The 25469-nt window shown below is 41.9% G+C and overlaps 1 protein-coding gene across 1 annotated transcript in view; it reads right to left on the minus strand.

Annotated features, from left to right (window-relative positions):
* Positions 1-303: 303 nt before the first annotated feature.
* Positions 304-25469, minus strand: part of MBOAT1 (membrane bound O-acyltransferase domain containing 1) — a 33527-nt gene continuing 8361 nt past the window's right edge. The window contains exons 5-13 of the mRNA XM_014940724.1: positions 19243-19298; positions 16959-17013; positions 14034-14217; positions 12211-12403; positions 9028-9131; positions 6142-6206; positions 4622-4754; positions 3310-3461; positions 304-1187 (exon numbers count right to left, since the gene is read on the minus strand). Of these exons, the coding sequence (XP_014796210.1) occupies positions 1055-1187; positions 3310-3461; positions 4622-4754; positions 6142-6206; positions 9028-9131; positions 12211-12403; positions 14034-14217; positions 16959-17013; positions 19243-19298 (1075 nt within the window). The 3' untranslated portion in view covers positions 304-1054. The remainder of the gene's footprint in view (positions 1188-3309; positions 3462-4621; positions 4755-6141; positions 6207-9027; positions 9132-12210; positions 12404-14033; positions 14218-16958; positions 17014-19242; positions 19299-25469) is intronic.

Genomic DNA, 25469 nt, shown 5'->3' on the forward strand with positions numbered 1-25469 from the left:
ATGACTTATTATGACTATGATAATTACCGTTCAAGGTTTCATATTAGTGTTATCCCACTGGAAAGTAACTCCTCCGCAAGACAGGATGTTTTTGAGTAGAACAGATCCATTTACAAACCCTTTTCAGATTTAACCTATAACTGAGCTTTAAAACACTAAACCTGCACAGCTCCTCAGTTATTTTGACAGTGAAATGGACGTGCTGCATCACTCTAACACCTCAAAATAAGGCTGATGTAGCAACGAGCACCAGCTGCACCATTAGAGAAGCACAACGCAGTGTGTATGCCCCTTCTTTTACTCTAAAGGGTTTTGGTTTGTTGGTTTTTTTATTTTTTTTTTTTAACTTGGCTTTAGATTTTGGCCCAGCCAGTTGCCAGTGCTCCCAGATACCTATTCCCAAGGGACTTGTCTTGCCCTCATTACCAGCAGGTGTGACATGGAAGGGATGTGGAATGCCCTTGCTGCCGAGCTCAGGCTGCAGTCCCTGCTCTGGGGATGGCTGGAGAAAGCCCCTCTCCCTCTCCTCCCTGCCGGGGCAGAAGTCAGCACCAGCACCTTGAGTAACCCCATGTCCCTAGTTTTCTAGTTGCATCATCTCCCTCCAGAGCCAGGAGATGAAAAGCTTCCTGGGCCAGCTGCCCACAGCACCAGGCTATCAGGCAGCTGGTCTAACCCTTTGCTAGCTGCTTCCTGTCCCTCTAATTGCGAGATCACTGATTAATAAATGCATATTTCTGTAAAAGAGCAAAAATTCCTCTCCGTGTGAAAAACTTTAAATATATAAAAACACTTCATAAAAATATTTACTAAAAAAAAATCAAAATGCCCCATGAGCCTGTAAACGTTGCCTGTAAAATCTCTCGTAACTGGAATAATTTGAAATACAGTCATTCAGGCTCTTCTCTGCCCTTTCCAGTAAGGTTTTAAGATAACCAATAGAAACACCACTTGTCTTCTACTTCAACCCTCATCCCACCCGTTTTTCTTCTTCTTTGTTTGTTTCCAATATGACAGTTTGATTACCCATTGTCAGCAATTTTCTTTGGAGGTGTCATTTGTCTTTGCTTTTAACAGAGTTCTGCGTGGTCTGGTTCTGAGGCTTCCTTATGGAGCGGGCTTGAGGTCTGATGGGTAGCACGAGCAACACCAGGATGCTTAGAACGTGCATGTGAAAATACATAGACCTGGGAACACAAGCAGAAAGAGAACGTTATATTTTTGTCAGTGACAGCATGAATTATGCAACTTTGGTAAGCTCACGCAGAACTGAGCGATAAGGGACAAATGCAGAAAGTATGAATCTGACCTAGGAAGCGTGAAAACACACCCTTGAATTCCACACAGCCTATGCATATGGTATCCTCTAGCATCCATGAAAACGTTGCCGTGGATGTTAATGAGGCAAGGAATCAATCAGCAAACTCCAGAATCCAAAGTCTAACAGCTCAGCTAAATCGGGGGTTGAATTACACGTGTTTCTTCAGCCCTTTTCTCTTCTAATGTTACAGTATATGAGGCTACTTTCTGAAGAAACACACTTCATGCTTAGGACATAAAACTTGTACAAGTTGTTCTTTTTTTAAAAAAAAAAAAAACAAAATAAAAAGTGACAGAAAGAAAAAAATAAATCAGTCCAAGTGCTGAGATCTGAAATAAATCAAAACACTCAACTTTTAACTGGGGAAGGTCAGGTAATCATGTTTACAGAAGGCAACTGTGTTCTATGTGTTTCTGAAGGCAACCACTCAGAGACACCTTAATTTGAGATCTTATTAAATACCAAATATTTTTATTTCAAATAATTCAGTACACACAAGACTGAACAGAAATTAAAAAAAAATACTTAAACCAATTACTTGGGGCTCTGGTAGCTTGGGAAGGACGACGTTTGGGAGCAGAATGGTTCAGCTCTTAACCACAGGGATGCACCTGTCTGTGGTCCCATTTATGCTTCTTACCATAATTCTGATATCCTTGTAAGGTGCTTAAGGTCACTGCTAGGTGTACAGAGCTCCAAATCTCCTTCCTTAACAGTCTCTAACATTAAAGTGTTAACTATGTTCAAAGTCACTAGGGCAAACAACATTAAGGTGATAACCCAACTTGGAGCAAGGGTGGAAAATCATTTTCTTTCTTCAGAACTTTGGTAAATATAACATTTCTGCCTTTGTGGATGCTGGCATAACACTAGCAAGTTACTTCTATATATTTATTTCTTAAGTTTTGATGTTAGCAACATAATTTCACAGAATTACTTTAATATTTACTACATGGAATGGCCTTTTGTAGCACAGAGGAAAACAACTTCACTTAGAGGGCAAATTTATAAGCCAGTTTAGTATTTTAAGTCTTTTATCTCCTTTTTTGCTCTGACTGCTGTTTGCTACCTTTGTCTTGAAAGACAAAAAAAATAAGATATCAACAAGGTACATGGGAAAGCTTTTTACCAAACTTAAGAATGATTTGGAGTCATTTTTATATGGTAAGTTTTTTGTGTTGAAAGCAAAAGTTTTAAGAAACACGGATAGAAAATGTCAAAATTCAAACCCCTTCAAACAGTCTTCTGACAGCAGCTATCTTGACTACCAGTTTTATGTCTTGTGCTAGAGGGAATCGTCCTTTTTCTTAACCAAAACCCTGTTACTCTATATTGACAGTTCACTGTAGAAGGAAAGAAAAGTAAAGCAATGTAGTCCAGTCTCCCTTTTCAAATTATTTTCTTAACTTCTCTATTTATTTTTTTTTTTATTAAAGTATATCCAATATACTCTACAGCACCGGTGTTTTCTTATCTTCAAAGAATCTAGGGAAGTATTTACTTCCTATGGAAGTATTCAGAAGAAAAGCATCCTCATTTCAAGAAGTAATGCTCTGCCAGGCACCCTCCTTATCTCCTGCTGACCGATCACATCTCCTGTTCTATACATTTGGCAGCTGGAAACATGGTCTTAATTCATTGAGTCCTTCCTACTGCCAACTCGCATTATTCTTAACCTCTCCAGCCTTGGCCACTGTCAGTGGTTGAGACTTGACTGCTTTGAAAAGAGGAAACTGAATACATGAAAAGTCACATAACGAGACAGAAAGACTGAGAAGTAGAAGTGAAGTGCTCTGCCTTGGCATTATGATTATTATCATCTCATTAAGTCACAGGAGTGCAAAAAACACTCCTTACACATTATTAAACATCCTGTTTGAACTCCTTTCAAATTTGATGAAATGCCAACTGCTTTTCAGTGTGGTTTGGGTTATTTTATAAAAGCCTGTGCCGGCCTGGAGAGTAACAGTCAAGAGAAGAGAACTTACTTGTAAAATTTAATGGTGGGCTCAACAGCCAGCATCACAAACGGTGCAACGGTATAGCACACTGCCAGTTGAGTGACAACCCAGGTGACAATGTCGTAGGCTATCTTGAGAGGCACTGACGAGAGGAAGTAATGTCTGCAATTGTTTCTTATCTGCAGGTCAGGGAAAAATAAACAGAATATTATACAAATCCATTTCTTCGCTAAAGTCACGCAGACACATTACAGCGTACGACTCTCCCCTTATCCTCAGCGCTAGTATCACAGAGAAGTTTATACACCAGTTAGAAAGCACTGAGAGTAGGAAGACAGAAATGTATTGACTGGTATATCCAAGATCCCACAGTCAACCAGTGGCAAACAGAGAAGTGTCCCCTAATTTCCTCTGTGATTATGACAGAGAGCAGACTCTCATGCTCATATGTGGCACAATATCTTTGGGGAGGGGAGTTGTTATGATTTGATGTCCCTCTCTCCTGGTTTGATTTTTTACTGGTAACCAATGGTGAAACAAAGTTACTTTAAATGAACAAATATGTGTTTATACCTGCAAGTATGTGCTGTTCCTAGAGATTTTGGTTTAGCTTCACATCTATGAAATCCTCACAAATGACAGACAAAGCACATGCCGAGATTGCACGTTCAGCACCCTGCTCTAGCCATACGGGTTAATACTAATCACTAGTTTAATTCACCTTTCAAATTGACCTGGTTATTTAGCCATAGTCAAACTCTGAACAACAATGGTGGTGCTCTCCAGTTCTGCACAACTGCCTGGTTCAGCAGTGATGAATTTAACAGTGAGACATGAAACCTGTTCCACCTTTGGTGACTCTGGACAAGACTAGGCCATACACACAGAGACCAGTTTACTCCATCAATTGCATTCCCCTGAAAGAGTTCAAGTTTAGGCTAAGGCTCAGCCCATAACAGCTTCTGGTGAAAGATTGCACCCAGAGCCAATTACATGCCAGCACATAAGGCAACGTGACCTAGCAGAAGACTGGACTCAAGCTTAGCCTTGGATCCCAAGCTAGTCTGACCACATGGACAGCATTTGTGGCACTACCAACTGCACACTCACAGGCAACATTCCCTCTGCCAGCCAAGGACAGCACTGCAGCACATGCAGAATTGGTGCTGGTTATAACTGCTGGGGGTATTTTATAATTAGCATCAATACAGAACAAAGTTTCAGTGAACATCAAGCCCACAAAGGACAAGCTGCTTGACCATGTCAGGGTGGTCCCTGCAGTTGACAGCTGGGTAATATCTAGCATGGACCTTAGAAGAGAACAATGAAAGGTACATACTGCTCTGGCTGCGAGTGTGATAAGGATTCCAGTGAGAAATGTAAAATAATATCCAGGATAGATCCCATGCCACAGGGCTGACAGGATAAACGTTAAAGCCGTAGGGTACCAGGGAGCTCGGTCATAGCAAACACTGCCAAGACAAAAACAAAACAAGAAGTAGCTGAATACAATGGGCTAATGGACACCGCAACTCAAATCCTTCTCTGTTTTTAAGGTCTTATTCTGTTTTCTAAACAGTCTTATCTTTCCTCAGTTACAGATGAGGACATGAGGCACTCTCCCTTCACTGACACGGAGCAGGAGATGGAGAGAGGAAGTGTGCTTTTATGCACCATGTATCCAAAGAGCACCCGTACACATACTCCATGTGCTCATAGCATTTAAATCAATGCTGGGGCAAAGGGCAGGCAAGACTTCTCTGTCACCTTTATACCTCGGTGTGGAATCACACACTACACCCTTCAAAACTCCGATGGCAGATTAAAAAGCAAGCCGAAGGACAGAGAGGTGACCCCACCCTCCACTGGCAAACAGAGGTATTTTTAGACGCTGTTAACTGGCAGATGCTGGGAACAACAGGGAATGTCGTAAGCTGTTGCAAAACAGGGGATTCCTGCTAACTTTAGCAGTCCAAAAATCTTACTCCAAAGACACAAGTGACCAGGTCAGGAATTCACCAACGGGTCTATACAGCTATCTGCGGTTTAACTGAAATGCTGTGTTCCAAAGAAATGAGTCAAGATAAAGCACTTCTTATCAGGAACATCATTTGAATAATGAAAAATAGTAGACACTGACTTTTCAGATGTATATATTTAACAATAAAAATAGCTTTGACATTCACAACAACTCTGTTCCTGCGTTTCAGACCTCACACTGACTGCACGCTGAGCTTTAACCATGCCAAAAGTGTGACAAGTTACAGGAGACAGTTTAATCTAGGAAACTTGGGCTTATGCTAGTATTTGTAAGTGCCTTAACAGTCATGGGTTAAAATCAGATCTTCCCAATGCTCTAAGAAGTCTCTTCTCCATGTCCTGAACAGGGACTTTCTAGCAAGCATCTTCTGGTAGCTCCAAACCAGACTACAACGGGGTTCTGAAGGTTTCTACTTCCATCCAGTCCGAGCTGAACTGGATCCCAGTGACACAAGGCTCACCTCCAGAAATAGTACACGAGGGAAACGTAACACAGCAAAGTGAAACAGTGCAGCAAGAATAACGGAGGCAAAGAGCAGCCTAAAAGATGCCATGAAAAGGCTATTACTTTTTATTATGGAAGATCTGAACAGTTCGTTTATGGCTTTGCTGCTCGTATATAAAATGCGGGCATTTTACATTTGCAGCAATAAAACTTTTACAGCACCAAATACCCTTGCATTCCACCAACTGTTAAAGACATAGGAAACAGAGACAGACAAGAGGCTATACATTTGTGAGATTCACCAGTCAGTGTTTTTCCAGGCCATCTAGAGTTTTTGGGTCTCACAAGCACGATACTGTTTTCATTATTCTTACCGTTTTAGCCAAGCAGCTGTCTGAATGTTCCAGTTTTCAATGTACATTTTAAAACTTGTCGCAGTCTAAGAAAGAAGTTCACATGAAATGTTAACACTGAAACCTATAGAATAACATTTACATTTTAAATTAAAGTGGAGATACATAGAAAAATATTAATTCTAGCGGATAACTGTTGTGAAGACTGTGCCACAGTCCATCGTTACACTAAGATGTTTTGGGATAAACTTTAACTAGGCTGATTGCTCACCACTAATGCTTGGCACTTGCTGTAAAATCTCACTTTGTTTTGTAAAATTAAATACAACATTTGGTTACTTTTCAAGTTACAGGAAATCTGGAAAGCTTTCTTGTTCTAAATGCTTGGCCTTCCCTTCAGTTCATAAACAGCTTCATCTTTGGAAGAGATATCTTGCCACCAATTACGTCGTCTGGACTTCCCTAGAGTGCTATTAAAACAAAGTGTTGTGAAAACTAAAAGAAATGCATTACAATTTGGAGAAGGAAAGGGGAAGACTGAAAAACATGGACAAAAAAAAAATTAATTTAGGACTAATTTAGAAGCCATTTCTCAGCCACTGCCCATTAGAGAAACCAGAGTGGACTCCAGGGTCTGGGAGAACCACCTGTACCTTCTCACAGCACCAGCTCCCCCAGCTCTGGGGGACTGCTGGACTCTGTTAGGTCAGACTAGAAGACCTTTGGGGGTCCCTTCCAGCCCGGACCATTCTATGAGCAGTTCCTCTAATCCTGGTCAACTTCACCTCTGGTAGTTCCCCGTTCCCACTCCCTCTTGTTCCTTGCCCGCTGAAAGAAACTTCTGAGGACCTCCTCACCAAGCAAGGACATGATTCTGTGACACCACATTATTTCCCCATATCAGCTGAATGCAAGGGCACACTGAAAAGATGGATTAAAGACAAAGGTTTCCAAGGGGACAATGCAGATATTTTGACACTTCCACGCACAGTCCTGAAGGCTCACACTTCACCCTCTGTGTTTAAAGAGTGAAAAGGATTAGCAATTCCCAGTGCAGTACTGCCACATCCTAATTGCATTACTGCACCAAGAGAAGCCAAGAAAAATATCATTTCTCTTCCAACTAATATTGTCACTCTCTTTTGGCCTCCTTTAAGTTCCTCTATTACATTACCAAGACAGACAGTAGTCACTAGCTGTCAAAATATGCACAGTGCCAAGGCTTTCAAGTCCCCCACATGGGTTTAGCCCCATCACATTTTAATGCCCTCACAACCCTTGCCATGTGCTTATCTTTACTACGTATCAGGTAATTTCTTAGCCACATTTAGCACTCAAGTTCCCAACTCTTAAGCAATTTGACATATGCAGGTGGCTATACCTGCTGAAAACTGCACTGTACAATCACACTTCAGCTCCTGGAATTGTTGTTGGTGCATGAAGTGACAGCTCAAGACATACCCAAAGCAATGGTCTCTGTAGTCTTTCTTTCGATCATTGCACACATGATTAAATCAATGGAAAGCACTCTGGTTTTGCTCTTGGAAATAATTTCTCCACCCTGATCTCTATTGCCCGTGTGACCAGGAAAGGAAAAAAGTTTTGAGGGGCTTACAGTTCAGTGAGTAGAGAGGAGCAAAGGCTCATGTTTCCTTACTTTGGCTCGACTAAAGAGCATCGCCTGCACTTCACTCTCCTCCTTCAAGCAGAAACTGCCTCAGCCCATCAAGGAATCATTTCCTGCCCCCGAAACTGAATCAGATCTTGATTCAAGATCTCAGAGTGGTGTCTAGGGTGCTGCCATCATCAAGGAGATCAAGGAGTGTAAAGCATTTCTGGGCTGTGTATTCTGCCTCAGTCAAGGAAAGATGTACACTGAGGATTAATTAAGGTTTGGGTTTTTTTTTTTTAAAAAAAAAAAAAAGACAGAGGAAGGATGTTGAGAAAGAGAGACTGTGTAATGACACTTCCAGTTTTGGCATCTTTCAATGAAGAATTACAGGGGCTCTTTCATTTCTGAGAAGAGCTATTACAGCACATTCACTTAGTCACAGATCATTCAGCAATAAAGCAGTCAACTTATTTTCATCTGCTTTTCCTTTTAAAATCATAACTACAGAATTACAGGGGGGAAGCTCCTCCTATTTCTAAAGAAAAAAAAAGCCTTTAGAAAGCAGTATCAGACTCAAACATTATCACATCTCACTGGCATTCACAAAAATATACTTCAGGGCAAACAAATTACTTTGGCCATCTTTTGCATTAGAGAAACAAACATAAATAGCTTACAAAAGACTAATGGCTGTTAGAGTATACTACAGTCACAAGAAACGTGTGACATGTTTTGAGAAGCAGTGTGGTTTGCTGGATGAAGCTCTAGATCAGCAGCCACCTAAACTCTACGTGGCCCTTCCAGTTCCCATTCACGTTGACTCTTCTACCTGTTATCTCTCCAAACCTTGTTTTCCTTGCAAGTGCTTGTGCAATGCCTACTTGTGGCAGCCTCTTCCACTACCACCACCCACCTCAACTGGGTTACAAGAGTGGAAGACACTTAGAAGGAAACAGAGTACACCACAGATGGTGGAGAATCGTAGCTGCGAGCAATTTACTGACCCGCTGAACTCAGCCGCTATCTACAGTAATTGACTGCTCATTTATTAAACATCTGATTAATCATTTATTAGCCCTCTATAAACTATTTAGAAATGCAACCTGAATACTGAGAGCGATGAAGCCTGTGTGACAGATGCTTTTTATCTGCCCAACAGATGAAATACATAACTTCTTCATGTTAAAGAGGGGCAGCCTGGTGTCATGGACTTATTTTCCTTCCAGCAAAGCTTCTCCCCGTTATCGTGCCCATTTCTCTATAACTGTGCCAACACAGCCACTCTTTTAACTCACCTCAATCTTCCAGATATTCAAATTGGACAACAGGTCCCAGCGGAAAGTGCCCCTTTCATCAACTCCACTGAATCCATAACCAGCTGCATTGTTGACTGCATCTGCTGCAATGTCAATGCAAAACAAGTCAAATCAGGCTGCTGGAGGAACTGTTTTCTTACCAGTCAGTATGACACTAAACACACATTCAAGCCAGCTTTGTAGCAATTAGCATCGTCTCTTTCAAAGAGAGGCTTACTCTTGCTATAAGGCAACATGAGAGTAATTTCCTCAAGAGGAAAGACTAACGACTCATTGGGCAGAAGAAATAAAATAATAAAATAACAATGGCTAGAAATCACTTTTCCTATTATTTTGCCTTTATTATCCATCTGAGATAGACAGATAGGAGTTGCCATAAAACGAATGAGCATTTTCCTCAAAAGGGTACTTGGATGTCACAGCATTTTCCAGAATTCAGAAAAACTAGTGTCTCAAAGACATGCTTACCATTTTTATTAAGAGTTCCAACATGGCTGTTTTAATTAAGACTTTCATTCAGACTTCCACAAACAAAGCCTTTTGCTAATCCTGTTTCTCAATGCCTCGCTAAAGTACCCCATGATCTCTACGAATCAAATATTAAGTAACTTCAATTACAAAGTTAACTACTTTAAGTACAAATAAAAGCTTGGGTAACAGTAGACATTCTACATGCTGCACTCCTGCTCTTTCCCAGTCAACTACCTCCCCTTCTCAGCCTTGCCTGGGAGACACCTCATCACTGAGTTTCAAGATTCAGCTTCTAATGTGTTCCTGCCAGAAATCCTCTCTTGGAGAGCTCAGAAAACAGAAGGGATTCGTTATCTCTGGATCACTAGGTGTAGCCAACACCGAGGATTAGGGGTTGAAAAAAGGAAAGCGAAAATACAGGTAAGGCTTTTCATTCTAGATGATTTACAAAATACAAGCCTGGTTAAGTTATGCTTTAAAAAGGTCAGCATTTCTTTCCCAAGAATGAAAACTGATTTTGCTTTGTAAATGCTATGAGTACAGGCACAAGCTCATGGAGAAGCCCTAATGCACCAACCCAGCGAGAGAGCCTAATTAAAAACAACAAGACTAACAATCAGTAAATAAATGAGCAACCTTCTCTAACCTAAAACTTTCCATTTTATTTTCCACCTTACAAAATGAGCTAGACTTTGTTGATGAAAAGAAGGGTCTCCAAGTTTTTAATTCTCTGCCTGTTTAAAAAAATAAAAGGAAACAAACATCAACCCTGCCTGAAATTGGCCCATAGGACCCTGCCCGATCTCAGAGAGTGGAGCTGCGTGTAACTGTCACCCCAGAGCAGGGGGACTCCTGGATTTGCTCCTCCTTGATCCACAGGTGGCAGGGACCGCTTAGTGTTTCTTTGCCAAAAGCAAGAAAGCAGAAATCCAGGCCTGTCATAATACAACAGAACCATCAGCCTCTCACTTCCCGAGCTGTTGCCTGCAGAGCCAGGGGTGAAGTGCAGAAGAATTGCAGTTGTCCACCCTTGAACTGCTCACAACTCCCCAACCTCCACCAAACCCAGCAGAGGTTTCCCTGCCGACTTGAAGAGCTCCAGCGTACGGCTTCCACAGCTCCTTGGGTGCTGGTGCTCAGTCCCAAATTGGTTTCATCGACAGCTCTGAGTTGGGCTTTTGCAGCCACGTTCCCACAATTATCGCTAATGTAGCCAAATTTTCCATCTTTTCATGGTTCTGGAGGAATTCAGCAGCGTGGCCCAAGCACAATAGCCTGCCTGTCCCTTTTCTGAGGGCAGGAAGCGCTTCGGGGCTGTTTCAGCAGGCACTTCTGTCATGCCCTGGGCCACGCCACTGGGAACACAACAGCGAAAGGATAAAGTGTCTGCTGTTCACTGCCTGGATTTGCAGCGTGACCAGAAACGGCCTCACCCCCCAGGATGCATTGCAATCCATGCTCTTCCCAAAGCCCCTCATTTGTACGATATTTCCTACGGCCTCTATGGCTTAGTCATGTCACAAGTCCAAAATTCAGTTTATCTCTGTGATAATGGACTTTTAGTTAACTATAACACTGGAAAAATGGAGGCAACATTTTAACATTGGAGCCTACAAAAATAAGTTTCTGAGCAAGCAATTCTTTATCCCAAAGCCTTTCCCATCCCACACATGCCAGTCCTGGCTGTCTTCCCTCGATCTCTGTTTTATTCCCAGCAGTTTAATCACAGCCTTGCAATGAATTTCCCTGGCTCTTTCCATCCCGTTTAATGCCACTCTTCTCAGTTTTAGGTGGATGCATTGCTGGCTGGGCTTTCAGGATCTCCCCTACACACAAAGTCTTGGAACACCAGCACAAAAAATTCAGTCTCTCAGTTTACAGCCTGGCCTAGAAGGATTTCACTCCTCACACATAGATGGGAAAGGGGACTTTAAAGGAACAAGGTAAAATACAAGAAGATTATTTTGACCACCAATCTAAAAGAAGTTTGCTTCTCTCTGTAATGACCCCTCTTCCTCCTCCTCTTCTTTTACTTGCAGAGATTCTTGGGTCCTTCCCCATCACCTCCTTTGTTCCTCACCTTCCCCATGGTTCTCCATACTCTCTTCTCTGGACTGCTCAAAGCGAATGTGTGAACAGGACCCCCCAGGGCCTTAGAGGCAAAGCCTAACTTCAGCCCCCCAACAAGCACTACAGTTTTCTAATACAGATGCATGTGCTAAAGATGTCCCTAAAGAAAGAGAGAGGCCTATTTGCACTGTAATATACTTGTAAAGCTTAAACCAGCGTTACAAATTTTAACCTCTTAACCCCACTGATATAAGTGGCAAATTAAGAAAAAAGCATGAAAATCAGGGTTTAGAGGAAGCAAAATTTTTCTTCCTAAGAATTCCTGCAAAAATTAGAGGAATTGTTACACTGAATTTACTGGCAAGAAGCTGAAAATCAGATTTAGCTGCAGAGGCAGGGAATGTCAGACAAGCTAGAAGGTATTTCATGCACATTTTTCAAATCTTTTGACCTCTCCCCACTTCAGCAGGGTTCGCTGCCCACAGGAAAACATGTACATCTCCCTCGTGAACTACAGGTCTAGGGGCTAATTTATTCTTCCCCCCGCAATGTTTTAGATCCCCCTCCCCATTTATGAACTTATTTGTTACTCATAAAAGTAAGTGATGTAGCCAGACTTACCTAATGTCCATGCAAAGTAATACTTTGGTTTTGCTGCCTGTGTTACAACATACAGGTAACCAAGTCTTGACAAGAAGGGTGTTTTATCAAGAAATTCATTATCAATAATATATGCCATAGGAAAGGTCTTGGTAAGTGTCAAGAATAAAATGAGAGATACTAGTGTGATACACAGCTTGTACATCACTGCTCCCTAAAAAGCACAAACAACAATGAAACATTCATTAGAAACATTTGCTAAAGGGAAAAAAAAAAAAAAAGATAATGCTCATGACATACAAAAACAACGCACTTCAAGAACCAATAAAGTTAGCAATGATAGTTGATAACAATTCATTTAGAGGAGGTGACAAAGAAAAGACCACAAAAATTTGGTTCAATTTGGTTTACTGAACTACCTATAGATAGGTACAATTAGAAGTCAAAATTGGTGATGAACTTCACGAAAGACTCCTACATCAGTTACTGCTGGTCCTAAAATGAGAAAGGAAACAAACAAACAAAACCGTACCATGGAAACCACAAATCTTCCCTATATATACTGTCATCTCCTGGAACTAAAGCCTGGATCCCTCCTGGAAACCAAAAGCACTGGGATTTAGCACAACAGTAGGTCTTACTGTCCTGCTGTCATTCAGAGATCCTGCTAAAAACCACTTGTCCAAAAAGTGCACATCTCATACAGCATGCATACCTTCTCATGATATAGAGTGCTACACCACAGTGTTTTCTGTTAGAGGTCCCTAGCTTTCTATGTACTACTGTTGACAATCACATCAGCAGTCTGAAGCTGGATTTCAAATATGCATCAGGAGTAAATTCTCCTTGATAATTAAAAAGTTTAAATCTGGCACTTGGGTACCATGTAAAAATTGGCTCATGTTCTCAAGAGTAATAAAAGTGCAATGCTATTGAAACAACAATGCATTTTTTGATCCCAAGTACTCTTTTTATATATTCTCCACGTTCTGGAATAAACTCAACTAATGCGCAATTATCTTTAATGCAAATTTTAATATTCTCTGCTGACAAGCATCTAACATGGTAAAGGCCTTATTCTGACCTCAGTCAGACTAATGTAAATCAGAAGTAATGCCACTGAAGTCAGTAGAAATGCAAGTGTGTGCAACGGGGATCAGATATGCATTGGCACATACTCAGCTTCAGAGGAGACATTCTGCACACCTTCACAAAGCTTAAGACACATTCAGTGTCACCTTAAGACAAGAGAGAAAAATCTGGTTCTCATGCTGTGTTATCCTGCCTTACAATAAGGTAATTTCATAAGAAGGTTTTAGGTAATATTAAAAATATATAAAATAAAATTAGCGTTAATAGTATGTGAAAAATGACCTCCAGGTCTTCTTAAAGTGTGAGATTCTCTTTCAAAGCACCTGGACAAGCTGCAGTTTCTGATTAGCCATGATTCATGTACTTGTACCATCTCCTGCACTATGGGTGAGATTTGACTTTTTTTTTTTTTCCTGACATTTCCTCTTCTGTGTAGAGCTGAACTGCCACTCCTTGTTGTCAGAACCTGCGGACCGTTCCCATCGCTGCACAAAGAACCCCCGTTAACCAATGACCCATTTTGCAAGCCAAACTCATTTGGGGAATTCAAGAGGAAGACACCAGCCCCTTCACCCCTGACCTTGTGATAAAAACAGCAGCCACTTCACAGAAAAAAAAAAAAACCCACTGTAACGATTACTGGGAAGATAATCCAAAAATGGATTTTCTTCTTATTTTTTAATTATGAGAATCATGTACAAAGCTGTACTCTCCTGCCCTTTGCAATAAATCTTTGTCATTTTAAAACTTACAGTTGGAGAAGGATCAGGAAGTCTGTCATAACCCTTCTGCTTCCAGTTCACTTCTAACAGTTTCATGTGCACATGCCTCCCTTCAATGAAGGCTATATAATCCTTGTAATTGCTGCAAGGCCCAGCTATGATGCTCATAAAATTGAGGAGATAGCTTAAATACTCTAGTAAAGAAGGTCTTGTCCTGTGAAAATCATCCACACACAACAAAACAAAACAAAACCAAAACAAAACAAGGTAAAACACGGTAAAGGCTTTCACGAATGCTTTTTGTTGTCCTATCTGCCTCAGTCCCCACCTCTCTCCTACCACCCTCTCCCCAGCTGAAAGCTCACTAGATCTGTTTTGGAGAAGTTGAAGCACAGCCTCTCTCATATCCCAGTGATGTCTGGCAGATGGCAGTCAGAACAAGGGTAACGTGGAAGTGCTTAAGCTACAGGTGAATGAATGCTACTGATCTGAAAAGGTGTAATCTTATTACTAGAAACATTTTACTTAAAAACAGCCATAAATTTAAATATGCTCTCAAATTGACTTGTGCATTTTGAACAGGCCACAGGTACCAGGACTGAGAAGCTGGTAAGTGTTTTTGGACATCTGTGTGTCAGAGACCAGTAACGGCTGGCAGACCACAAGCTGGGTAGCTCTGGTCTCACCAAGCTGTGCAGTGCAGAACTTTGCCTTGTTCTGCAAACCACTGGGCAGGGAGCATTTAAGACCTGGGCTCTCAGGCCTGAGAGGAGCTCTCGCCCACCCTTCAGTTCAGCCTTTTGAAAAATGGGAAGTGTGATGTGAGACACAGAGGAAGAGAATGAAGAGGCACTCTGTCCTACTGTGCAAATAAAGGAAGTAATTGCCTGTATTGCATCATGAACAGGAAAAGGAACTAAGGGGAAAAAAACACATAAATCAAAAGACAGTTGAAGATGAAAGTCAAAGAAAGTCCTTCGTGTTCGTTATTTCCATTTTGCAAGTGCATATCCCAGAAGTTCCTTTGGGGGTTTCACATTCAACGAAGAAGATCCACTGTCCTTGCTACAGATCAGTAGGATGGAAAAAAGAGATGCACAGGCCTCTCATCAGTCGTGCAATTTGTAAATTGTTGGGCACGCTTTATTTATGTGGCAGAAAACATCAACATACAAATTCTGCACTGAGATACTCGATGTTCTCCATGAAAGTGCTAATAGTCACCATCCGAGTAAACGAGGAGCCCCCAGATGAGAAGAGAAACCAGGGCACACTGCCTCAGGGCTCTCCCATCCAAGGCACAGATGGACACGCATAAACCACAACCCACTTAAAATTCTTTCAGAGCAAAACATAGATTTCCAGCAGAAACACTAAGCAACAGTAAAACATTTGCTGTTGCCTACTTTTATTCTGAAGCAGAATTAGTCTGAATAAACAGTTAGCTTAGCCAGGATTTTCTGCATTCATCCTGCTGGTTATTGTAGATGTTAGTGCCTGAATGATATGTTCTCTGGTGAAAGCATTTCACAGAAAGATGCAGCAAACAATTTGGGATAAGGCTCATCTTTCTGCTCTGCAAAACTGTGTCCATGATCTGGACTTCTGAGCTTTACTGTAAGATTAAAGTAATTAGTTTCAACTTAGATTCTGCACACTGGTGGGTGGGGAGACATGAGCAATGCACGAAGGAATGCACAGAGGATGAGTGAGAAACAAAAACAAACCAAGAACAGGAGGGAAGACAAAAGGCTGTATTACCAAAGGGGATTTAAAGCTCTTCAGTTATGACTTGTCTGCCACCGACACTTGAGCTATTGGCACGTATTTTTCCATTATGAGCTCATCTACTGTACAAGGGAAAAAAAAAAAAAAGCCCGTTTGGTGAGAATTTGACTAGAATTAATCATATGGTCACAAGGGCCCAGTGCAGTTAAACTTTATGCTGTGAGCTTTAAAAATAGACACAAAGCCATGGGTCACAACAAAAGTTACACGAGTCTTTCTACAGGATTTTTGCTTCTCAAGAAATTACTCCCTTCTTACTTTTAGAAGGTCATAGGCAGATTTTCTGATGGCTGACTCATCTGCCTTGGAAATGAAGGAAACAATTTCCTTGTCCTTAAGCAAAGACTTCATGGTGAAAAGCAGTTATGGTTCTATGGCTAATTCTGTAACACTAATTCTTATTTAAAAAAAGTAAAAGAATTCACCTGCATCCTGCACTTGTACTGAGAGATAAAACAGAAAAAAACCCAGTGCAGTCAAACATATGATTAATATGCTCTCTCCCTCTGAAAAATTAGAAGACTAGTCACATAACATGAAGGACTAGGAGCATTAATATTTCAGACGGAGGTAGGAAAAATAAAAATCCAGTGTCCAAAAATTATGGCAAAGAAAATCAGTACTCGAAGTGTCAGAATCAAACCAAAATGGATTTTTACTATAGAGTGACACGCTGACAAAGGAGTGTTCTACATGCAAAAATAACATATCACAGAGAGGATGAAGAGAATAGCCAAAAAGCCCATATAGTACAGTCTTAGCCTGAATATAAAGGAGTTGATTCAGCAAAGACTAATTTTGTTGCATGTGGAGTTTATATTTGTGAGATGTTGCCAAGTACTTCAGTGCTTTACTGACCCATGCAAGGGTGATAGAGGTGAAGGCCCAGACTGAAGAAATAAGGAACATAGCAAAGAAGCTACGTTTGCTTAAGAAGGGCATTGACAACAGCGTTACAGAAACAAAATTGCTCAAGCAAAGAGAAAAAGCAGGTAGGACATTTGGCTTATCACGGACTGGGAAGAAGCAGGAATTGTCATGGCTGGGCCACTGAGCTGGTCCTCACATTGTAAAGGGAAAAAAGAAAAAAAGAACCAACATAAACTGAAACCTTAAACTTCTTTGGATGAAATTAAATACAGACAACCAGGGGAATTAAATTCTTACTTTACAGCAAGCCGATTTTGCTCAGCAGTGAGTTCCTCGGCTTGTCGCCCTATTCCTAGAAAGAAAGAAAAGTCAGGTTAGATCTTTCCAAAAGCCAAGCAGTGAAAGCCACCCTTAAAGCCTTATGTTTGCACCCCACAGACATCTTCCTAAAGCCATGTGCTTCAAGATTTCTTTGTCACATCAAGATTTCTTTGAGTTGTAATACAGCTCAATTCCCAACTTCTAGGTCATGTTCCACCCCACCTCTACCTCATTCCCTCTTCCTCGCCCTTGCTACACTCAGGAAGAGCAAGCCACGGTATTCCCACACACACAATGCAACTGGCAATGCCACCAACTGGCAGCGACCCCCAGCAGCTTCTGCTAACAGTCCTGGGCTGGAAAAAACCTCTGTTCCCAGAAGCCGCTGGCTCATTTAAGCACGAGCCTCCCGCTGGCTCCTTGGTGAGAAATGGAGCATTTCACAGCAGGAGGAGTGGGCAGTGGAAGAGAAACGGGCTCTCAGGAAACAGAAGCTCCAGTGGTGTGAACGAGCAGCCTGGCTGCCTGCTGCTGGAGCAAGCTTAAACACACACACACCAGTAATAATCTGGGATTGTACGAGGTCCAGACTGGAAGGGCAACCTCCTGTTGAGCGCACGAGACCTTTGTGGCCAGAGGTAGAGCCCAGACTCGCCGTCCCAGGAGAACTATGAAAAACTCTTGTACAAGGGCCAGCGCGTAAACAGATGTTGTTCGTAGCAAATATCTCAAAACCTTCACTCTGAAGCTCTAGCTGCACTTACTGTGAGGAATCCCACTGGCTCCAGCAGAACAACTCACCACGGGATGAGTCACAGCACATGATGCTGAGCGTGCATATATACATCTTCACAACATCAGGGGCTTGGCATCAATTAACACTACTGTTCTAAACATACTGGCCATAATTACCGATACACATACACAAGATGCATTTCCTGAAAGGACTGCTGATAAGCTGTTCATTTCCATTCTCTCTCTGCTATTTCAGTTTGTAAATACTGGGAGGGCGTGAGTTCCAGGGAAACAATTAAGCTCTTAATTACTTAAAGGGCTGGGTATTTTCTTTGTCTGTTCCCATTTATGGGCAGCTGCGTTAAATTTTTACAAATAGAGCTTTGTCACTGATGCCTGAACTGCAAGCTGCCTCTATATGAACTGCTCCATATATGGGTGTCCACAGTGTAATGAGCCTTTTCCAGCATCATTAATCCGTAGGATTTCTGGTTTGCTTATAATGCTCCTGCCTCTGCTGTTATCTTTTCCCTTCTGTCTGTTTATTTACCTTCAATATTCTAGGTGTGCATCTAAGGCTGCACACCAGTGTGGCACCCAGCGATACCTGAGCTGGTCAGCTTAAATGACAGAAGCAGAGGAGCCCCAGCAACATGAATGTCGATGACAAGGTCAATTAGCAGAGCTTCAAGCTGCACCCATTATAGCTAAAAGCATTAGACCCACTTGTGTAAACTTGGCTTGTGAGCAGTGCTAGTCCCTGCACTCTGCAGTGTGGTGTGGCCACCACCTAAATCCTAGATCATAATAGCTCCATAGCAGGCTACTCAGTCACCCACAGCTTGTCATGCAATGGGCCTCCGACCATCAGAAGTTCACGCTGCAACATCAGGAGACGTGAGCAGTAACAGTACTGATCTGATGACAACTGACATTTCTAGCCTTTGCCCTGTACTAAACACAGGCATTTTACTGGGAAATAATAGTGTCCTTTGTCACAGCACAGCACAAGACTGAAGACAATGCTATTTTGCTTGCTACTGTGCTTCTCCCTGCACTGAGAAAAAGCTATTGAATTCCATCTCTCACAACTGATGGGGTATATTATCTCTGAATATATCAGTGGCAGCATGGTTTTGCTGCACCGACATTAACTGCATGAACGACATTAATGTATCAAATACAATTCTTGATCTTTTAGAATCAAGAACAGCTTCAAAAAGCTTAATGGAAATGCACTGTAGCATATGAACAGTGGATACCGTACTAGCTAAAATCCAAACTGGGCCCCAAGAAAGCAGAGCCCCCAAAGGGAAAAACAGTCGTCTTCATTACTGCAAAAACAGTTGGATCCTAGATAACTGCTCAAAACTTGAAGTTTCTCTCATTTTCCTCCACAAAGCATTTTTCTTCTTCATTCGGAGCAACTCGCTGAACTACATTCATCCACTCTGTAACTCAAACACAGAATGTGCTCGAATAAAAAAGTTGTCTTCAGGACATGGGAAGAGGTTCCTTTTCTTACCATCATGTAACTGGCATGCAAGTGTTGTGATCTTCTGTGTAATTATCATCAGCGGACTAAAACAAAGACAGGAACAACAGTTACGTGTCTTGTAATACAAATCATTCCCAACTTTCTTACTGAACGTCTTTATCCCTTTAAAAGGCATCACTGTATTAGCAACAAGTGGAAAACATCCAATTAAAACTGAAGGAGGAACTCAGGCATAAGACAATTGCCTGGGTTCAAAACAACCCCATAGTAACTTGCACTGGAATTTTTAATTGCTAAGTCCGCACAAAGCCTTACTTTATGTCTCCCCATCCTGCAGCGATGCAAATTGTCATTCAGAAGAAATCATGCCACCAGGAAATACCAGCTTCTGCAGTCCACTGGGCTTGCTTTCAGGCAAAGACCAAATTTAAGCCCTGTACAACACAACGCTAGAATCCAGCAATGCTTCTGTAACATAACTCTGGATCTCCTTACTGTTACTCTCCTATTGCCTGTCTCCTCAGTGCCCTAAAAAAACTGTTGAACTCTGCAGATACACATGCTTATTTCCCCAAGTGAACAGCCCAATCAATTAGGACTACGTGCAAATACCAGAAGAGCTGTCAGCACAGCAGAATTTCCCACTTGCTTCTTGGCCATGCAACCTCCTTGTGGACACCCCGGCCAAGATGTGCCATCCAACTGGGAGTGTTTGGGCACGTGGGAACCTGGAGCCTCCCAAAAAACATGAGGTAGCTGTACCTGAGCCATGCTTACAGGCTACAGCCCAGCAGCTTGGGGGCCAACCAGACAGCACAGAAATAACCACAACGTTCAGTAGGGTTGCTTATACTTCCCATATCCAGCTTTATGGAGCTTGTTAGCACTGTAAACAAATGTGAGCTGCTGCAGCTAAGGAATAGAAAAAAGGCAAAACTCAGCTTGGTGGTGTCAGGAGCTGGTCCTCATGAAGGTGAAGGACACAGTCAGGAGCATTCAAAGGTACTTAAGAAGAAAGATCAGGGGAAAACCACAGGGACAACTAATCTGTCCCCATAGGCAGAGACTCCAGGGCTAATTGTGGTCCACATACAGTTTCTAAGAGCTGTGGAGTCCTAAACACAAAACCTGGCCTTGAACACCTGTAATCTGGAAGGACCCATGGTTGGCAAAGTGAAGGACAAGCACCTGCTAACACTGCCCCTTCCCATCTCTCTGCCACTGGGGCCACCAGCACAGGGTGCCCAGAACTTGCACTACCTAAGAGACCTTCACAACTGCAATAGCCAGGAGGTCGTAATGGGTGATAAGGATACCTCGTTATTTTCAAAGCATTATTTGTGATGATTATATGTAAAACCAGCTCCACAGAAGAGATTTGTCTTCTCTGAGGATTAATACAATGGATTGTTTCCGAGTTTGGTGATAAAGTATCAACATAAACCACACAGATGTTTCTGCTTGAACATAAACGTTGTCTTCAACATGGAAATTAAAACCTGAATTTGTGTATGTGCTATTTACAGAGTTTGACCAGTATATGAATCTTTTTAAAGAAATATAGTTGATTACTCCAAATATTATGACTATTTTAAACATTATAATATACTTCCAGCAATCCAATGAAATGTTGAAGATTTTTTCTAGTTCGAGCACTGTATTTCTCAAGTTAAGACAAAAAAAAAGGAAAAGTTTCATTCAATGATATCTCTGTCTAAAATAACAGTCAAATATTCATGTTCTGCAGAGATTTTCAAGATGTTCTGAGTCATCCTTGACTAAAATTGAGCTATTGGTTACAACCAAATGTAAATCCAATGGCAAAGATAAGATGTTTGCAATCTCAATTATCCCACTATGATAAATCAAACTGATTTTCAAGATAATTAGTATGCTAAACATGGTAAACAGAAGAACACTGGAAAAAGACATTATTTCATTGTAAGTGGTCTTTTTATTTAATACTAAATATGGCTGGTCTTTTTCAAGAGTCCACATGTAATTCTCTGTGGTTAATTTGCATTTTCTACCCAAAAACAGAGAACATGCAGTATCAGCCAATTTCTTAATCAGAAACTGTTTTTATCCTTTCAGCAGGCTCTACTTGAAAAGTCAGTAAAAAAACTTGCACATAAAATCCAGAACAAGCTTAAATATACACAGGTTTGTGTTACAACTGTAAACACACTGGTTTGTACAGCAGCTCTCCCTGGGTCACCCAGACCACTGATTGAAGCTCAGGAATGGATGAATTCAACGACGACTTCACCTTCCAGAAAACTCCCAATATTTTGAAATAGTCGCTCTAATTTTTATTCCAAATCATCTTTCAAGAAAAGTTATAAGCTGTTGTCACTGTTACCTTCAACATCCTGTTCCTCAAAGATTTTTCCCATTCAGACAAAATTTAGGTTTGCTTTCAAAGATACATAAATCTCAACCTTTAAGCATACAAAAAAGCAGGTATTTTTAATCCTGAAGAAAGACAGAGGCTGTTGGCGAACTAGCAGTTCGACTGCAATAAACACAGATTTTTATTTTGTCAGTGCTTGACCTTTTAGCTTTATGGGTGAATATTAACACTTGTTTCAAATGAGTTCAATTTGTTGCATATGTTTCTTACGGCCAGGACTTTATGCCAATATTGAAGTGGGTAACTTTAAGCCTCAGGCTCAGAGCCAAAACTGTATGCCTTCAAGTGCCTAAATTTAGACACTTGCCTTAGAAAATTGGGCCCTCCACCGTAAGCCAGGGAGAACCAAAATGCAAACAATCCTGATGTGCTGATTAAGGGAGGGAAGCAGAAGTGCAGCCTGCGCTGAAGTCACACACCGTATAAACACAGAGAAGAGAGAGGTTCTCTTCGTCTATATTAGGAATTCATCGCCTCATTGACGGCACACTGTAAACCAGCAGAACAACTCAGCCTCTCCTGCATTTTAATCAGAAAAGATGGACCGTCTGCCTCCCTCAAATCCCAACTCCAGAGGAGACATGCCAGCACAAAAGTAAAGCTGGTGGGAGACCCACAAAGTGCATCTGAGATACCTTCAGGTCTCTCTCCCGCTACCATCGTATTACACATCTACATACCTCCTCTATACATTACCCAGGAAGGTGGAAACCTGCTGTACCAGTGGCAATGGGATGACACCCTCTAAATCTTTCACAAGGTCAGTATCAGATATCATTAAATGCTTCACACAACAGGTAAGCAAGGTTTCAGGTGAACAGGGAGCATCTTCCTGCTCCCTCACCCATCTACCGTTCCCTTGTTGACTTGATCTCACTGGGGGACCAAGCTTTTGCTGGAGAAAAGGGCAGAGCATGACAAAACGGCAGTAGCAGAGCTCTCCCTCCTTCTGGCACCCCTTTGGGGTGTGGAGGGACCCCATCTTCTCACACCCATACCTGTCCCACTCTGCTCTGAGGACTCGCTGATCTCTCCTCATCACACACACAGAGCAAGGCTAAGACTGTTTTTGTTTCTTCAGTATGAAAAACAGTCCTTTCCCCCATATTTCCAAAGCAATGCACAAGGATGCAAGTCTTGAAACAATATTAAAAATTAGATAATAAAAATACATTTAATTTAGACAGGAAAAATAGTATCATAATTTCCTAAATATGTATGTGAGTTTTGTTTATTGCAACTTGGCAATACCCCAGTATTGAATTGTCATTTCTATTCAGCCTTTGAGGCAAGCTCTAGTTTTAAACAGCAATAAAACACTGATTAAGTTAATACATAAAATCCAGCATCATATCACATATAGTCAACTGTTTCTGACATGATAATATTTTAAACCTTAGACTCTACTGGGGAAGTCAGTAGTGCTACAAAAAAGAAAGGGAGTTAAAAAAAACAAACTATAAAACTTTCAATAACCTTTCTTTCTCCCAGATTTTGAGAGATGCACAGGTTATTGGAGCGGGGCAAATTATTAGGTTGAATTTAAAAAGAAAACATATCTACTGTGCTTACATTTACAGATGAAGCATGAAGCCCCACCCTGAGGAAGGAAGCATTTGAAATAAAACACGTTTAAGAAGTCGAAATGACTTGAACTCCCTTATATTTGAACACTTTCCAATTGCTTTGCAGCCACATGCAGAGCGGTGATTCCACATCCTTTCCTCTTCATCTGTCCTACTAAGCACTACGGTTATGAACTTAGCACTGAAACACAGAGCTCGATTTACCCGTGGTGTGATTTTTTTTCCTCCCTCTATGTTTTATATATTGGCTAAGATTTTAATCTGAGGTTGTAGCTGCACTGTACCTCCTACACACAAACCATAGTGACCAACTTTTATAGAATCATAGGATCATAGAATTGCCCAGGCCGGAAGGGACCTCCAAAGGCCATCTAGTCCGACCTCCCCACAGTCAGCAGGGACACCCCCAACTAGACCAGGTTGCCCAGGGCCTCGTCGAGCCTCTCCTTGAATATCTCCAGGGATGGGGCCTCAACCACCTCCCTGGGCAACCTGTTCCAGTGCTCCACCACCCTCACAGTGAAGAACCCTCTCCTAATCTCCAGTCTAAATCTGTTCCCCTCCAGCTTGAAGCCATTGCCCCTCATCCTGTCACTGCAGGCCTTTCTAAACAGGCTCTCCCCAGCCTTCCTGTAGGCTCCCTTCAGGTACTGGAAGGCCGCTATTAGGTCTCCCCGGAGCCTCCTCTTCTTCAGGCTGAACAACCCCAGCTCCCTCAGCCTGTCCTCGTAGCAGGAGGACAAAAAGAAAAAAAAAAAAAAAAAAAAAAAAAAAATCAAGGAATTGCCCCTGGAAGTCAGTATGAAATAGGAAATTTCAACAAATGAAAACAAACAAACAAACTCAAAACTGTCTACTTTAAGTTACATGCCTTGAAAAATAAACAAGACGACAAAGATGCAACAGTTTACAGAGAATGCCAAATAGAGGGTTTTATCCCTCCCAATTAAACCTTCCAAATGAAAACGTACCAGTTAAATGTCATTTTTTAAACACGGCTTGTCCCAGTAAAATAAACTGGCCCAGAAGCACGGGCGGGTGGAACTGAAGGTGTCAGCATCTGTTTGCAGCAGCCTGCTATGGGGATCCCCCCGTATCACATTCTGCACTGAGCAAGTTTTGATGCTTAGGAGAGAAAAGACATTTACCAAGCAGACTCTGCCTGACCTCCGGTAATCCCGTGGAGGAGTCTGGCACACGCTGGCCAGAAATAGTTTCCACTGACCTGATTTCACTAAGAGAGGAGGTGGAGTCAAAAGGCTGATTGCAGACAAGAGCGCAAAACAGCAAAAACATTTGTTTGGGGTTTATCTCTTGAGCCCTGAAGCCACGAGGAGAAGTTCACACCGTCACACTCTACTACAACGTGAAACACGCTGCCCAGGGGATTGCCCAGCCAGAGACACCACCACGGCTTCGCTGGCAGCGGGCTCTTACTGCTGCTTTCGACAGCAAAATGAAGAATTGCTGGAGCACACGGAGGAAAAACACTTCACTAAACACACTCGTGCCTCCAAAGCAACTTCCAGTTTGCTTCACGTGGGTTTTTCTTTTGGTGAAAGCTCCTAAATGGAGTTTCTTATGCCTTCACGATAGAAGCATTTCACTTAAAAGGGTATTTACTTCTGGAGAGGTGCCTTGGGATACACGAGATGTGTGGAGCTCTCTGGTAGCGACTGCCTGCTTGAATTCTGGCTAATTCCCACATCACAGCTCTTGCAGGGCTTCTTGTAACCCATGGTAAGTGATCTCGGTGCATTTTCAAGTGGACCAACGCCCAGCGGAGCAGCACAGAGACCTGGCTGACCTTCCCTTAACTCACCCCACCTGCTGTAATGCCTCCGGGGACTTACTGCGGACCAAAGATACCCAGAGCTACTGGAACCTACGCCGCAGGCAACGTATTGTGCTTCATATATTTAAAAAACCAAGAAAATAAATATAGTCAGCTGAACTCGCAAGACCAGTTAGTATTTGGGCACTGTGTTTTAACATGGTAACAAAGCGCACCTATGTTTGTTTCCATCAGCAAATGTATTATTTCCTTTTTAAAAAAGGGCTGTTGTACCTTTGTTCCTTTCTTTTGTGGTTGATACTAAGCCACTAAGAGGGGAAAAACCAGTAACAAAGCACCCAACAAAAATTCACTGCCTGAAGTGACACTTCTTATTAAAGTATCTGCTTATATGGCTTTTTGAGAGGGCTCTTTCAATGACCATCCCTTTCTAAGCGGTTTGCTGAGAATGCTGCTTCCA

This window comes from Calidris pugnax, unplaced genomic scaffold (genome assembly GCF_001431845.1).
Source record: "Calidris pugnax isolate Ruff unplaced genomic scaffold, ASM143184v1 scaffold8, whole genome shotgun sequence".
NCBI lineage: Eukaryota > Metazoa > Chordata > Aves > Charadriiformes > Scolopacidae > Calidris > Calidris pugnax.